The sequence below is a fragment of the Anarhichas minor genome, unplaced genomic scaffold (assembly GCF_050575085.1).
Source record: "Anarhichas minor isolate MPS153535 unplaced genomic scaffold, ASM5057508v1 ptg000024l, whole genome shotgun sequence".
NCBI lineage: Eukaryota > Metazoa > Chordata > Actinopteri > Perciformes > Anarhichadidae > Anarhichas > Anarhichas minor.
The window spans coordinates 15,438,111-15,455,108 of record NW_027466470.1 but is presented as its reverse complement, the minus strand read 5'-3'; the positions used below and the strand labels follow the sequence as shown (position 1 = coordinate 15,455,108).

Genomic DNA, 16,998 nt, shown 5'->3' with positions numbered 1-16,998 from the left:
TTCATTTGACTATCAATTAGATGATTTGTGTGGGGAAGTTGCATTTATTGTCCCCCTGTTTGGATAGTGTGTAAAAGAGTATGTAGTGCTTGAAAGACCGCCTGCTGTCACATGATTCTGTGAGTGTTTGTGTTGTTTTTTCATGAATGTGGTGTCATGTGGTGTCTCAAGATTAATTAATGAATGTGTGTGTGTGTGTGTGTGTGTGTGTGTGTGTGTGTGTGAATCAGTTTTGAGCACATCAAATTGTATACATTGATGGAATTGAGTTATTTTTGTCACATTTTTCAAAAACTGAAAGTAGAGGAATTATTGTAGAGGAAGCGACACTAATGGGAAATAGTCTATACATTATATCATGCATCACAGAATCACAGGCACCATGAACATACTACTTTTACTGTAAATCTCCCGCATGTGTGCTTCTACTCAGTAATGCGAGAGCAGTGGATGTAACTGTGCTTTATGGAGCTGCCTCCCTCCCTCCTGTGTGTGAGTGCAGTGTGTGGGCCCAGATAGCAGCTGATAGTCCAGTTAACACAATCTCCCAGTGCCAACTCCTGAACTGTGTGTGAAGGTGAGATCAATGGAAGAAAAGAAAACACAATGAAGGAACAAAAGACTGAACTCGTGATCTGGTGATGCTGGTGTTAGTGTTTATGCATATGTGTGTGCGTGTGTGTGTGTGTGTGTGTGTGTGTGTGTGTGTGTGTGTGTGTGAGAGAGAGTGCACTGCCTGGGTGGCCCGAGGATGAGCGCCCATTGTTGCTGGAATTCAATAGCGCTGATTAGTTAAGAAAAGTGTGTGTGTGTGTGCGCGCGTGTGTGTGTGTGCAAAAACATGCACTGGCATGCGTGTCTGTGTGAAGCAGGGGGTGGTGTATGTGTTTGTACTTTTGCACTAAGCGCAGCAGAGAAGAATGGGGGAATTAGCTGCAAAGCCAGTGAGAAAGCAGACTTCAGGGTGACATACCACACAAATCCAGGGAATGGGGATTGTTTCTCTCCACATCCAGAGCAATGCTTTATTTCAATGGAATAACTCTTTTAGTGTGATACATATTTAAAAAGAGAAGCAACACTGCTAAGGAACTGAGATGTGTCTGCGGAAGAGTTTTGTTGAAGGATTTGCAGATTAAAGCCACAATAATCCAGACGTTGGTCCCCAGTTTGAAACTCAAACCATTACTGGAATGTTAATCAACTTTCAGACCCATCAAATGACCCCATTGCCACGTTTCTTGGTGCTTGAATTATTTTCCCTCCTAACTGACGTTTTAAAAATAATGGGTGCACTTCCTCAAAATGAAATGAGGAAAGGACAGGCAGGTTTCATATAGAACATTTCTTTAAAGGTAGACTCCATGTGCCTTGTGCGTGTAGGTAAATACAGGTTTTGTCATACTTGTTTTGATTGTGTGGCAATGACTTGTGTGGCCAACCATTTAAAATTAAAGGAATAATTCAACATCTTGGGAAAAGCATTTATTTGCTTTTTCCCTGCAAAAGTTAGATCGATACCACAGAGCTATAGAGCCAGGAGACGGTTAGCTTAGCTTAGCATTAACACTGGAAACAGGGGGAAACATCTAGCCTGACTGCTTTTCAGCACTTCTAAAGCTCACTAGCATTTTTATTTTGTTATAGTTTTTTTCCTGTTTTAGTTTGACTGTCCTCTCCTCTTTTGTCTAGTCTTGTATTACTTCCTGCCTTTGAGTGTTTCCCTTGGTGATCGTCTGCCCCTCCCTTACCTGTTCCTCGTCAGCCCTGCTGTCACCTGTCCCTCGTTATCGCCGTCCTTTCCTGGTGTGTTTAGTCTCTGTGCTCCCATTGTCTTTTGGCAGTTCATCTTCGTTGCCTTTATTGCTGCATCACGTTTTGTTTATCTGTCTGTCTGCTGTTTCTGCCTGTGTTTTGGACACTTGGTTTGTAAGCTTTTGCTTTAATTAGAGTGTTTTCTTTCCCTGCACCATGACAACTGTGGGCTACTTAAGTACTATTTTGAGGTACTTGTGCTTTACTTGAGTATATTCATTATACTTCTACTCCAGATTTACTTTTTATCTCCACTACATATATTTACAGATTCTTATCAAGAATACAAAATATAATCAACACATAAATTGTGATGTATTATTATAGATTACTATAAGACTTCAGTGATCCCTTGGTGGAACTCACCCAGCAGTATTTAGGCATCGGAAACTGCAATGTAAAATATACATATGAATGCATCAACAACTATAATACAAGTTACTTAAATACCATTTAGAATGCAGGACTTGTAGCAGAGTATTTCTACACTGCGGTATTGCTACTTTTACTTCAATAAATGATCAGAGTACTCCTTCCACCACTGGCCAGTTCTCTAAATTGGAAATCACCTTTGAGAGTTGAGTTCCTCTGTTGCTGCCTTTATTTATATGTGTTTCTGCACCGGTTTGCTGCTCCGACTGAGTTCTTCTAATCATCTCTCGAAGAAACAGGAAGAACGAGATCAATATTTATTGCAAACGCTCTTCAACATAACAAATGTGTTTGTAATCTATGCCCTGTATGTGTGTGTGTGTGTGTGTGTGTGCGTGTGTGTGTGTGTGTGTGTGTGTGTGTGTTTGTTATACCTTGGCCGTGACCGGGCCTATTGAGGGGTGGCAGGAGGAGGAGAAGGAGGAATACAAACTTCCAGGCAATCATGCAGACGGGCGGGAGGGTCCATATAGTGTAAACATGTTTTAAATAAACAGGAACCAGCGTAATGCCCTTTTAATTGATTCATTCTGTGCTTAGCTGTTTACAGAAGGGCCTAAATATGAGCCTCGTAAGGCAGAGGCCTTGTGTTTATAAGTGGTTTGTTTAGTTCAAACAATAACAGTTTGAACACCAGACGTAGTTGTGGATATGCCGTGGTGTGTTGTGCTGTGGTGCTCTGTGGCATTGCATTTTTTTTTTTGTGGTGTTTTTCATGTTCTCCCTCTTTCTCCCCATCACTCTCTTTGTGCGTGTTTCCATTTGAGAACTCCATTTTAGGGGAGAATAAAGGAGCTAAAGCGGCTCTCTACAGTACCCCACTGTCTCCTCTTTACAATTTGCAGGCCAGCCAGGGTATGTTGGTGTGTGTGTGTGTGTGTGTGTGTGTGTGTGTGTGTGTGTGACTGAAGTTTAAATTGTAGCCACAGTGTAATGATATGGTGGCATGGCATTGAGGGGTTCTCCAAAGGGAGGGCTGGGGTTGGTAATTAAACATATGCAGACACAGACACATACAGAGGGTGAGACACACACACACACAGTCAGAGGCAAAGAAAGAGAGCAAAGCTAAACACATCCAAGTGGGGTAGTAAAAGCTAATGAAGGCTCAGCGCTAGGCTGGCACAGACAGCCATTTCATGTGGTGAAGAGGAGAGGAGGAGGAGGAGGAGGAGGAGGACTGGGGCAGGCTGGGGAGCAATAAGGCAGAGCCTTACTCTGAAGCAAGTTAGGCAAACCGGAGGATAAACTATAATTGACACCATGCTTATGTGTGGTTTTTCAATACGGCTTGTCACAGGGTCTGCCAAATGATTGTCTATGCAATGGAAAAGGCAAACAATGGCATTAACACTTTCGGGGAGCGCCAACAATAAAACTGACGCTGCAGTGTAGCTTATTAGAGTAAGGGTTAAGTACCACCAGCTCAGGTCCACCTAACAAAGTCAAGCTCCCAGAAATGATCACAAACAGGAGTGTTTGGCAGTGGCAGTGTTCATGTTTGGATGAATTGTAAATGATATAGGAAAGTGAGGTCATTCAATAAAGCAATACATCAAGTACGCTACCTTGATACACTAAACACTAAAATGATTGTGTCACCAAGAGCTTTAAGTGGTAATGTGCAAGATTACTATTTCCAATCTTTTGTTTTTTAATGATGGTGGCAGCTTTGATGATGAACCAAAGTTTGCTGTGGTGTTCTTTTAACCACACTTGACTCTCTATTTCTTTTTTTCTATATCAGTTCAGCTTTCTTGGTCACGCTAACTACTAATCTCCTATTTGTCTCAAACTGAAGCCTGTCGCTGCTTTTCTTAACAGACAGCACATTACTTATGAGCCAGAGCAGCTTTCCCATAAAAGCTGAAATGTTTTTTTTTTTTACAAATCATCAATGCAGGCACATTGTTTCCAAGCTAAATAAGTCAGGGTTTCACAATCTTTTTGGAGAGGTGACCCAGAGCTTATGTTAATACTAATATTATCCTGGTGCTTAGGCTCATTTTGGCATTCATCTCACACTGCTTTTCTCTTAAAATAGGAATATAAGGCTTTTGGGACTCAATGATAGACAACAGCGTCTTGATAAGATGGAAATGTAACCGTTGTGGTCAGAGAAGGCTGTTAAACTCTGGGTATATGTGTAGTTTTCTTTTAGAAATTTGGAGTCCACATGTTGCAGCCTGCACTGTGCAAGCAAACATATGACTTCTCTGGTGAGCCCCATAAAAAAAGAAAAAAGAAACACTGGTGAGTTTTAAGGATTGATTAAAAAAGCACATTGACACATTTCTGTGCTATTCATGGTTTGTGGTTTCGATTGGTGTTCCCTTAAAGAGGTCGCATGCAGGCCTGCAATATCTCAATCTTTATGGTTCTTTTAAAGAAACTGATTGAATTCAAGATAATTTATGGGCTAATTTCACAGTCATGGCTACAATTTTGTTTCAGGTGTATTTTACTCTGTCACTTCTGTTTCAATGGAAAGGTTTAAATGAAGTTTAAAGCTGGAAACCTTAATGGTCTCACTTTGCAGTGAAGTAGCCGTTTATGCACTGTATGGTTTGAAAATGGAAAACTGATGAAGACCAACAGGGAAATTGTGAGTGACAGATGGGCCCTGTGGACTAGTTCCCAACCAAACGGAGGAACAGAGAAACCAAGAGCTGCACTCTGTTACTGCACACGTGTGTGTGTGTGTGTGTGTGTGTGTGTGGCTGTGGGTGTAAAGCAGTTACTGCTTTACTAATGGCATTCAATACTGTAGCCCACGGTAACTTAATGTCCCAAAAATGTCCTAAAAGTGTCCTACATGTCTAATTATTCACTGAATACTTCCCATTATATCACTTTAAATATCAAATATCATTGGTGCCAACTTTGTAATTGGTTATAAAAGATCTTGGTACTTGTGTACATATTGCTTTTTATTGGTTATGTATATGATTTACGGTGACTGAAGCTCTTGCATTGGATATACACAATGTTGAATGATAGTGTCCTCCAACATCTGCAGCATGCTCTGACCGACAGGGGGCAGAGATGAAGCAAAACAAATGATGGTCTGTAATGAAAGAACATGTTAAAAAAAAGATGATATTTTTATTTAAATTGGAAGTGGTGAGCTGACCAATCAAGACTGCATTCGGTGCTTGTATTGTAAATGAACCTGCAGGCCAAAGAGGAGGATTAGTCACATGGCAGGTTTTGAAATGGGCCTTAATTTCACAGGCTTTGATTTGTTTTAAATTACATATATCTAAGATATATATATATATATATATAATAATATATATAATAAAAATAATATATACATATATATATATATAATATGCATCAAACCTTAATTTTGTTTAAAGAAACATTTAATCACTGAGTGGGCTCTCTGCATTCACTAAAATGATTAAATAAGTCTCATACATCAAGTATATTTTGGTATGACACAGTTTCAATTGATCACTATTAGTAATGTTGTGATAGTGTAGAAGTAACCAACCTGCGGACAGATATTTGTGGAGTGTAACTGCAGCTTTGTGCACTATACCAACACCACTCGTTACTGCAGAGACCAAATAAATAAACAGAATTACTGTTGAAGAAACAAATACAATTTGCCAGCTGGGCAAACTGGGGCCTGGTCTGTGTGGCACGGCTTACTGAACTATTTCACTGCTTGAAATGATGTGTTTAAAGAGTAAGCTTAGTCTATGGCAGCTTTTCTTAAACGATGGGCCGGGAACCAAAATGGGTCACTGGCATGTTTCAGAGGATCCCCACATGCCAAGAATACTAATATGCTTTAATGAGTGAATGTTCCAGACTCACTCAGTATTTACTCAGTTTGGATCTTTGGCTGGAGATGTTTTAAATGCCTGCTGTAGCTATGTTGGACACAAACTAAGTTAACTTATGAAACAATTAATCACACCAAACCATCATTGTCTGACACTAAAGAAAAGTACACGTAAAAAAAGTAATTTTTTTAAAATATTGGCCCAGTTGGTGCTTTTATTTCCAAGCCCAGATTCTGCTGTTGCTGCCTGTATGTTGCTTTTTTCTGTTTGTAGCTATAGTGCTCTCTGCTGGCCATGTTGCATAATGCAATACATATCACAGAGATTGTCAGATGGGTTCCCCTGTAAAACTATTTGGTAGAAAATGATCTTTATAGAAACTGAGTGATTAAATCAGTAGATGGTTACCAAGATTTCCAAGCTTAACAACGTACGTGTTCTTGCTTTAATCTTCCCTTACCATACTACTGCTCTGTATTCCAGCATCACTGTGAGCATTTGCTGTCAAAAATTAAAATCTATAGTGCATGAGCCAAGATGACTAATGCTGGACCAGAACTGAGCCTTTTTGAGGCCCCAAATATTAAAGCCATTCTAAAGACGTAAAGAGGCCTATGGCTATTAAATGCTATGTTTGCCAAATGATTACATAATAGTGACAGGAGAATAGAAGAACCAGTAGTCCAATACTTTTCTTTAATCTTTTATTTTATTGTCTTTGTTCCTCTCACTGCTCCTCTCCGAGTCTGTCAACCTTCCTGGGTGGTTCGTAAGTGTGCTTGTGTATGCATATGTGTTTATTTAATCTGTATAGGGGAGCAGAGCCTTGGACTCTGCCAATTTTTCTATACACTGAGAAAATATGCTTGTGGACAGATGGAAAAAAAGGGGAGCAGTTAAACAGACTCAGGGCCAACAGATACAAGACCCCTCCTTCCTCAAAATCAACCACCACAACTATACCGACCCTCCAGTCTGAGAAACAAGCACCTCAAAATTGTGCTGCTGCTTTTCCATGACTGCAACATCCACATGGCATGGTGGCATAGTGACCAGGGAGACTGCAGTTTAAGAAGAACTTCTTCCCAGTGAACTATTGAATCCTTATTAGCATGAGTGTGTGACAGAGTTTGTCTGAGGGAAAGGTTCAGCAATATATGTTCCTCCAGTGCATGGATCAAATGAAAATGGATAATTCCGTGTGGCTGAGTAAGATTCCAAAATACCCAACGAATGCACGGATAAAAACCTGACAAAGCCAAAAGCTACAGCTGTTGTTGAATGCTAGCTGTAGCCCAAATATGTGCATTGTCTTATACAGCTGAGAAGAACAACAGAAACATTCATCCTCACCATAATGTCTGTCACTTCATATCGTGTGATAAGATAAAGACCACCAGAGAGAGACATACGCAGGGAAACACTCAAATGACTAACTTAAAACCAATAAAGATATAAGGAGAAATTACACAAAATTAAAATACCATAGAAGTTTAAAGTATCATAACATTTATACATACACATAAAATATAGTACAATAATAATAAACAAACATTTTTTTGAATGATTAAATGTTGTCTCTGGTTGTGATCAGGCAAAAATCACTCCTTCATAACAATACTTGAGGTAAACAATGAACGTATAATGAGCTCAAATGCCCGTATGGTATTGTTTACAACTGATGTCACCATAGAGCTGACACATGCGTACAAAACTCACGCAGACAGGATAAAGTAAACACACAGACAATAAACTTGTTTTCAAATGCGGCATATATACGAAAAAAAAAAAAAAGGTTGTTTAGCCAACTCCATCCTCTCCACTGAGGAAGTGTTGAGCCGAGAGCTGAAGCTGTGAGAATGGATGGACCGACCGACTGACTGGAGGGGAGGAAGAAACGGGGGAGGAGCTCTTGGAGTAGAGAGTATTGAAGGGGAGAGGAGGGTTTAAAAGGAGAGAGGGGAGGAGGGTGTAGGAGTTTGGGGGATGTGAGGAAAAGAAGGAGGAGGGGAATACCACCCACCAAGCCAGTTGGGGAGAGGCTCTGGGGGTTGGGCTGCTCACAGGAAACAGTTGTGGCTCCATCCCAGGCCTCACACCGAGCAGCCCTGGGCCACCCAGTCATCGACAGACAGACCTACCAAATGGCCTGGCTGGGCCAAACCGACAGGGATTTGTTTATTTTTCATCCTTTGGTGGTGTGTGTGTGGCGGGGGGAGGGACTGTTCAGCACAAGCTGTTTATTAGACCTTAGATTTGTCATGTGTCAGCGTTCGCTTGCGGGGAATGTGTATACATAAGTTCAGCTTGTGTATAGTTAGGAGGTTTGGAGGCTGAGAGGGTGTGAGCACAGTGGAGTGGGGAGGCTGGGGGGGGCAAAAAGAAAAGAGGAAAAATGGGAAGTGTCCCACGCTGAAGGCAAGTCTGAACTGCATTATGGGTCAGCTGTCCCTGATTGCTGATGTCATGGGGGACTGAATTGTTGTGCCTGGTTTGCAGTGGGTGTTGGAAGAGGGGGACTGCATGTGGACAAACACAGGATTCCTGTCGTCACATGGATGAAATGCAATCCATCAGCGGTTCGCAGAATTTGGGCGTAACTGTGGCCTGATCACTTGATGCATGTGTCAGTATCATCAAGTCATGGATTCACAGCAGTACTGAATGTAACATTGCCACTGATTTGCAACATTGCCGTCGGTGACCCACAATCACGGATATTAAAAAAAGGGATGGATAGAGTCCCTATGGTTTGCACCACACAGCAAAATCTCTGACATTTCACACATTTCTATTGCCTATTGACGTACATCACCCAACCCCAGATATTAGTCAGCAGTACGTTTTTTAAGTGTTGTGAAAATGTATCTAAGCTAATACATTGTGTGTGCTTCCTTCTTCTGCAAATGCCAACTGCTAAATATTTTTGAAACAGCCCCTTAAACAGAGCAGCAGCAAGAGCACACAATATGAGAAATGATGTTCGTTAATGATGTAATGAATGAGAAAAAGTCCTAGTGATGCAAGACAAACTCAATACTATCAATATTTGACTTGACAACGTTTCAGGACACTGGTCTTCACAAGTTTGGCTGAGGCTCGATGTTGTTTACAGGAGGGAAGGGGACACGTTCAGCCTTCAGTGACCACAACACCGTCATGAACAGGGACATTATTAGGTAAATGTGCTACACTGGGGAAATTGTCACTACTCATCCATATGAATGGTTTGTAATGTTGTTCTAACATTGCTAATTGTGGTGTTTTTGTTGCATATATTGGCCTGATCTGAAAACTGACATATTTTATAAATCACAATTTAGGACAGAGGTATTCAGCCAACAGCCATTATTTTCTGAAAATGTTTTTCTACCAAGCATATTTAAATTAGCTTAAGCTCTACTTGCATGTAAAGAATACATATATTCTGTCCTTGGTATCCCGTTACTGTTACTCCTGGATCTCAATGAGAAGAGTGTAGTGGCAATCAAATACCACAGCTGTAAGACACAGTTTAATGTTGTTAGAAATCAAGTCACTCCATATGGTGGCTTGTAGCCTATAAATTATTCTGAGCTGATCATGTGTTTTTGCATGTACATAACCTCTGTCTGCAAAGTTGTGACAAAGACGTCAATGTAGTGTAGTAAAGAAAAAAATATGTTTCTTTCTGAAGTGTACCCTTGTGGTGCAAAAGTATAATATCCCAAAATGTATAATATCTTTCTCAAAATAATTTCAGATGGACCTGATGGACTAGTTATATCAATGTGAATGCTTTGTTTGCAAATTGTAACAAAGGTTACAATCACAAACTCTACGGTTAAATGTATCTTCAATGTCCAATATATTTGAGTTGCAGAAGTCAGCCAGGTAGTGGCAGTATAACATCAACATGGACATAAAATTTTGAAAAAGCCCGCGAAGAAGAAGGCCGTCCAAGATAAAGATGACGACAAGTACAATGACCAATCAGATCATTCAGTACCCGGAAGTGATACCATTTTCAAACTTTGGCGGCTGTGAGTAGCGATCGTAGGTAAGTGTGGTTTTCTTCATGAAAATAAAATAAACGAACAAATAAAAAAAGAATAAGTTATAACGGTTCGATTATTTATTAGTACGTTGATCGACGAAAATAGGATATAGTTTTATAGCGACCAAAACAGACTCGCTAGATAGCGCGAGGTAACGTAGCTCGTTACCTGACTTTTGATTTCTGCGTTGCAGCCCAGTTAAGCATCGACAATGGAGAGCAGTCTGTCCAGGCTACTCGTTGAGCTGTCTGTCAAAATCAGCCGCAGCGACGGTGAGTTTTCTTTCACGACTTTACTCCGCATTATCCCGCTGCGTGTCGTTTTAACAGAGCTTGACGATGACTTGTTTATGTGATGCGTGAAACCAGGTCGAGTCCACCTAGCCACGGTCAAGTCGGTGAATGCTGTCAAGTCCGTGGTTATGGTCGAGTGGTACGAAAGAAACATCTGCAGAGGAAAGGAGGTCAGTAACGTTAAGTCCATGAACACAGTAAAAGACAGTTGTTCCATTAGTGATGACGTGAAGGGACACTGGAAGTCGATCACTTTGGGGGCGTATATTAATTAACACAACATAAAAACATTATTCATGGCTTTTACATGACTTTCAACAGCCGGGATACGTTGTATCTTAACAGTTGTTAACACTTTTAGGACGTTTTACACAACAACAGTCAGCAAACCTGACCTCCAGTATGTGAAGCAGCAGCTACACCGAAGTCAATCCTCATACAGTAGTTTATAATGCTGAGCAGTGAGGATGCAGATGTTTTTATTCAGGAGACGAGTCATGTGAAGCAGCTGTTTCTGTTATTGTTTTTTTAAAGCACGTTGACATTTAATCTCAGTTAAGATGTGTTTGTGATTTTTAGGTCGAAGTCAGTGACCTGTGCACACTGAATCCGGAGCTTCTTGACCATGTAAAGGCTGCCGTTCACCACGTCACAGACCCAGCTCCTCCTGCTCCAGACAAGGTAAGCGTGGCCTTATACTTTCCCAAAGTTAAAGTTCGTCCAGTTGAATTTTCTCATTTCTTTAAATTGGGAACCATGGATTCAACACTAGTCGTGGATGAAAAGGAGTCGTTATTGTAAATAAATAACTGATGCAATTCTCTCATCGCTCTCTCTCTCCTGTAGAAGTATGAGGGTCGACTGCGCTCATCCAGGATTCCTGCCCCTTCCTCCTGTATGTAAACATATTGTACTATTTTATTTTTTTTAGCTTGCCATGATCTATAGTTTGGCTTCTAACAGCTTGTTTCCTTCCAAAAGCTTTTGTTCACGCAGTCCCTCAAGCTCAGGATGAAGGTCGGCATGGCATAAACGCTCCTTTCACTTAAGAAAATGGGTCCTATTTTCTAATCACTCCTTTCCAAATGACATTTAGGGTGTAATTGCACAAACAAATCCACAATCCTTGCAGAGCTGAACTCTGCTCTGGCCTAGCCAATTATAATCCATAAAGAATAATCAACTTTATTTGATGATTAGAGGCAGAATGATGCAAACAAACAACTTTGGGTATTTGGTGATTCTGGGCATGCAGCACTCTCAATTTGTTGATTTGAAAATGACACTATTCATCTTCAGTCAGCAATATTTTCATATGGAATCATTTAGTTCATGCTTTTCTGCACCTGTGTTAATCTCTCACGGCTCACTTCTCTCACTCTGGGTTTGTCTACGATCTTGTTTCTCTTAAAACTGGCAAATTTGTTCTGTGGTCACCTTTTTGATTAAGCAGACTCGACCGATGTACAGTTAATCCCTCCGTTGTACCACGGTTTGGGTCTACATTTAACCCCAGACAACTCGTTGCCACACTCGCGCTGCAGCCGTTTGACTTGAGTTTGTCTTGCTTTCAGTTGCCAGTCGGACTCAGAACAGGCAGACCTGTCTCTTCCAGGTCCCGGCTCCTGTTCTGGCACCGGTCCCGACCCCTGAGTCTTCTCAGGCGAACGTGGAGACGGTCGCCTCTGATCTCCCCTCTTCATCTGTCCTCACCAACTCCGGTTGGTAGTGATCTTCTGAAGGGAAATTCACAAACATGAACATTGTCCAAACAAATGCACATGCTCAACTGATGCTAATAGTGCTTTCTTTGCTCATTCATTTTCAAAATACGTCATGTTGTTAAACCCAAGTGCACTCTTTTGCCTTATCTAGCGCTTCCGAATCAGCAGCGTAAGAAGGAGGCCAAACCGACGCTGCCTTTTCCCTGTAAGGCGATAAAGGAGAGCGAAGAACCAGAGCGAATGCCTCCTCCGTCTGCAGCCAAAGGTCAGCAGCACATTTCACATCATATCGGGTATCCACCCGATCACTTGCATCTATAGACGTATCCCATACATGGAGAGAGAAATCTCTACACATTAATGTCACAAGTGCATCCTCCCATATCTCCTGTGAAGGATTCCGATTTGTTTTGTTTGAGACAAAAAATATGTGGTGATGAGGCAGACGGACTGTGTCTACTCCATGTTCTATGACAGCAGGTGGTCTGAGGCACAGACTCATTCTGTGATTTTAGGTTTGTTGCATGATGACAATGAGATGTGAGGTCATTAGGTTGTTATGATCTCTATGCACTTCAGGCAGAAGAAAATCTGTGGCTGCCCAAGAGCTACACAAAGGCAGCAAAAGATTGTCTTGTGTTGTAAAGCCCTCCGACACGCAGGTCAAGAGGGGAAAGGTGAGCTTTTTTTATTCTGCTATTAATACATTTTTTTCTAATTGGGGAAAAGTCTTACTTGGTATGAACTTTTGTTTGACACCAGAAGTTCATTCACAATTAACCCTTTGTTCTCCTTTTTTAGTTCGGAGAGGCTTCTCGCCCAAACCAGAAGTTCTACGAAATGATCCAAGACTTCAGAGAGACCTTGGAGATAACCCCCATGGCAACAACCGACCACGTAAGCTTGGACTCGATGACATGGTGCCTTATGAAGCTGTATGCTTGATTATGTCCTTACTTACAGCTCATGTTGTGTTTTTACAGATTGAGCCTCACAAGATTTCTGTGTGCGTTCGCAAGCGGCCTTTTAACAAACAAGGTATATTAAGAGGGATTTCTAACATCGTTATGAATATAAAGAGTAATTAATGACACCGTGCACTTTATTTATTTATTTATTTATTTTATTTTTTTAAGTGCTGACTTTGACATTCTTGTGTGTTCCAGAGATGACTAAAAAGGAGATAGATGTGGTGTCTGTACCTGGAAACGGTGCTCTGCTGGTCCATGAGCCAAAGCAGAAGGTGGACCTCACCAAGTACTTGGACAACCAAGTCTTCCACTTTGACTTCTCCTTTAATGAGACCGCCACCAACGACCTGGTCTACAAGTAATGACCTCATGTCACCGTTTTATTGTTGTTTACATTCTGTCACTGGGCAGTTTTTCAACCAGAAGCTGCAAATAACTTGATGTGTAGATAGTAGTGTTTACAGCTATAGCATCACTTCAGTAAAGTAAAAATGTTGTAATTTTCAAACATGACATTATCGTCTTACAAAGAGTACATTCATGCTGTTTCATCCTTTAGGTTCACAGCCAAACCTTTGGTGCAGTCCACTTTTGAAGGCGGCATTTCAACATGTTTCGCCTATGGCCAGACTGGGAGTGGGAAGACTCATGTAAGCCTCTGCTTTCTGTATGATGTGGACTTTTTCTTGAAGCAGTATTTTCCATTTTGTAGAATTTTACTTGATGTTTCTTTGGCACGTTTTCCCCCTAGACGATGGGAGGTGATTTCACAGGGAAGCAGCAGAACACCGCTAAAGGAATCTACGCCTTGGCAGGTAGGACCGCAACCATCCACCCAGTGGCTCTACATGCACATCACCTTACACCTTTTTTCATAATATGATAATAACCAGGACATTTGTTTTTGTCTGTATAATTTGTATTTATTCCAATTAACTCCGGATATGACTGAGCCCTATTGCATCTCTATTGCGTCTCCATTGCTTCTTTCTTTAAACTACGGTACATTCAGGATTGTCCCAACTGGCCACTTACATTGGAACTTCACTTTGAATAATTTGAGTGTTTCTCTTCTAGCCCAGGATGTTTTCACCTATCTGAACCACAGGAAGTATGCACACCTGGATCTCTCTGCTCATGTCAGCTTCTTTGAGATTTACAATGGAAAAGTAAGAAAAAAAAACCTACACTGATTAACACGTTTGTGATATCTGAAATACAAATCTGCATATTCAAGTTATCCTGAAAGTGAGATATACTTTCTTTTTTTTTAAATTTAGGTGTATGACCTGCTGAATAACAAGGCCAAGCTCCGTGTTCTGGAGGATGAGCGACAGCAGGTTCAGGTTGTGGGCCTGGAGGAGATCTATGTGTCCAAAGCAGAGGAGGTCATCAAGTTGATCCAGCTGGGCAGTGCATGCAGGTACTCATGTAATAATAGTTAACGCACATTTGTGCCATTCTTCAGCTCAAAAGAAAAATGATATCCCATTAACATGGCTGCTTTCCCTTTCCTTCTGTCCTACCGTCTCTCCAGAACATCAGGCCAGACCTCTGCCAACGCCAACTCCTCTCGCTCTCATGCCATCCTACAGATTGTCCTGCGGCGCAACGGCCGCGCCGCCACGCTGCACGGCAAATTTTCCCTGGTCGATTTGGCCGGCAACGAGCGCGGCACTGACGTCCGCAGCAATGACCGCAACACTTTAGTGGAGACTGCCGAGATCAACCGCAGCCTGCTGGCTCTCAAGGTAGACTAAGGAAGTTGTGGAGGCGTGCACACGCACCAGATAAATAGGTGACTGTGACTAAAACGTGAGAAGAGCCCATTTTCTCGCATGTAAAGTAACCTGGCACTCGCAAATCGAGTAAAGAAAAATAAAATGGTGGAAATGCTTGACATTCTCACCTAACATGCCCATGTGTCCACTCTTGTGTCCTGTAGGAGTGTATCCGTTCACTGAGTATGAACAGCGATCACATTCCTTTCAGACTCTGCACTCTGACCAAAGTCCTCAGGGACTCCTTCATTGGAGAGAAGTCCAGGACCTGCATGGTGCGTAAAAACTCCAAACTTGGCTTACTCTCAGCATATGGTGTATTGTGGACGATGCAGATGCATATCAAACAAGCATGGTGTGAATTTATACGTGTGTGTGTGTTTATGTACATATTATACCTGCTCTTATTCCATAGATTGCTATGGTGTCTCCAGGCATGGCGTCGTGTGAATACACAATGAACACACTAAGATATGCTGACAGGTACATATTTGGCTTATGTATAGTATCATTCCAAGTAGTTTTTACTACTACTAACTTTTTTTTTTTTAACTATGAAAAGAATATCAAGCCTACTAAGATACAACTTGAAACTTTTTTTCCTGTCCAGGGTGAAGGAGCTGAAGGGAAACACCAAGGCTAGTGGAGCGAAGGCACAGGAGCCTCTGGATAGCTCCACAGAGGAGGTTCGCTTGCACGAGATCAGTCCAAAATCATAATGTGGATTTTATCGTATGCATAATCTGCTAAAATGTTGCTTGTAAATGTGTTGTAGGAATCTGTTGAGGATGCCAGTGTATATGATGCCATGTCCCACGTCGCAGAGCAGGAGGAGAAGATTTATGCCCACTTACTGGTAAAGTTTGAATAACTCGGCTCTTCATTACAACGTACAAGACGCGCGATAATGCCTGTTTTTATTGGCTCTGTAAATCCTTACACTTGTGTCCCTCTTGTTTCTCAGAAAGCCGGTGAAATCGTCAAAACAATGGGGCAAACTTCTTACGACACCGAGGCTGGACTTCCTGACCTGCTGGATTATTCCACTACCTTACAGGGTTTGTACAAACCACAACTTGATCTTGTTTTGTTTTTTTTGTCCATGAATCAAATTTAATCTTCTTGTATTGCTGTTAGTTGAAAACCCTGAAATTTCACCAAAAATATGCTGACTATAACCGAACACCTTGTTATTGGACCAGCATGAGGATATGTAGTAGTGTGGGACATCTTCAAATAGTTCATACGTTCATACTGCATGCTGACCAGGGGGAACCACAGAAGTAACCAAAACTGCATAACGTGAAAGACCGAAATCTGGGCTGATAAATGTGCTTTACCTTTTATTTGTTCCGTCTTATCTTGTCGTCCACAGACATGGTAAAGGCTTTGCAGGATGCGGTAGACCAGGAGAAGATGTCCCGGCAACATTACTGAGATCTACCGACATGTGACTTGTGTCTACCTGACGCAAAGTCTTTGTTTTAAAAGCAGCTTTTTTTTTTTTTTTTTCTTTTTTTTTTTTTTTAAGTGTCTTTTCTCAATAAAAAATGTATTCCTAACACTACATCATGTTTGAAGTGTTGTGAACACTCGTGTGTTTTGTCGCGTGCTGCAGATACCGGGTTATCTAAACAATGACCAGAGCTTGATGCTAATGTGGCAGCAGATATTCAGTTAGATTTATTTATTTTTATTTTGATAACTATTGGTGAAATATAATTATGTACATTTACTCAAGTACTGTACTTCAGCACAATTTTGAGATACTTTATTTATTATTTATTTCCTTTTTGCAGCTAGTTTATACTTCTACCTCACTATATTATACTTTTTACTAAACTACATTTGTGTTCATTTTAGTTACGAATTACTTTGCGTCTTCAGATTGACGATACAAAATACAATCAAGAAATAAATTATGATGTAATGATTTAGATTGTGATTGTGCATTATTAATTATAATCTAATAATATATCAACTCTGCCTAATGAATAGTTTAAATTAAAATTGCTCATCAGTCCATGGATTGGCACTTATGATAAGCCACAACTGAAAATACAAGATGTTCCCATGCCTGCACTACAGGTGGTAGTAGGCTGTCAACTGACTGTTCAGTTAACCAACAGATTTACTAAATAGTTTAAA

The 16,998-nt window shown here is 41.0% G+C and overlaps 1 protein-coding gene across 1 annotated transcript; it reads left to right on the top strand.

Annotated features, from left to right (window-relative positions):
• The first annotated feature begins 10,276 nt into the window (after nt 1-10,276).
• kif2c (kinesin family member 2C) lies at nt 10,277-16,859 on the top strand. The gene is made up of 21 exons (XM_076097844.1): nt 10,277-10,353; nt 10,450-10,544; nt 10,954-11,055; nt 11,221-11,269; nt 11,949-12,095; nt 12,250-12,363; nt 12,678-12,775; nt 12,900-12,995; nt 13,082-13,136; nt 13,265-13,427; nt 13,629-13,719; nt 13,821-13,884; nt 14,147-14,238; nt 14,350-14,492; nt 14,607-14,820; nt 15,015-15,125; nt 15,266-15,333; nt 15,461-15,536; nt 15,626-15,706; nt 15,815-15,908; nt 16,226-16,859. The coding sequence occupies exons 1-21, from the start codon at nt 10,293-10,295 to the stop codon at nt 16,285-16,287; spliced, it is 2,076 nt and encodes a 691-aa protein (XP_075953959.1). The 5' UTR covers nt 10,277-10,292; the 3' UTR covers nt 16,288-16,859.
• Nucleotides 16,860-16,998: the final 139 nt, after the last annotated feature.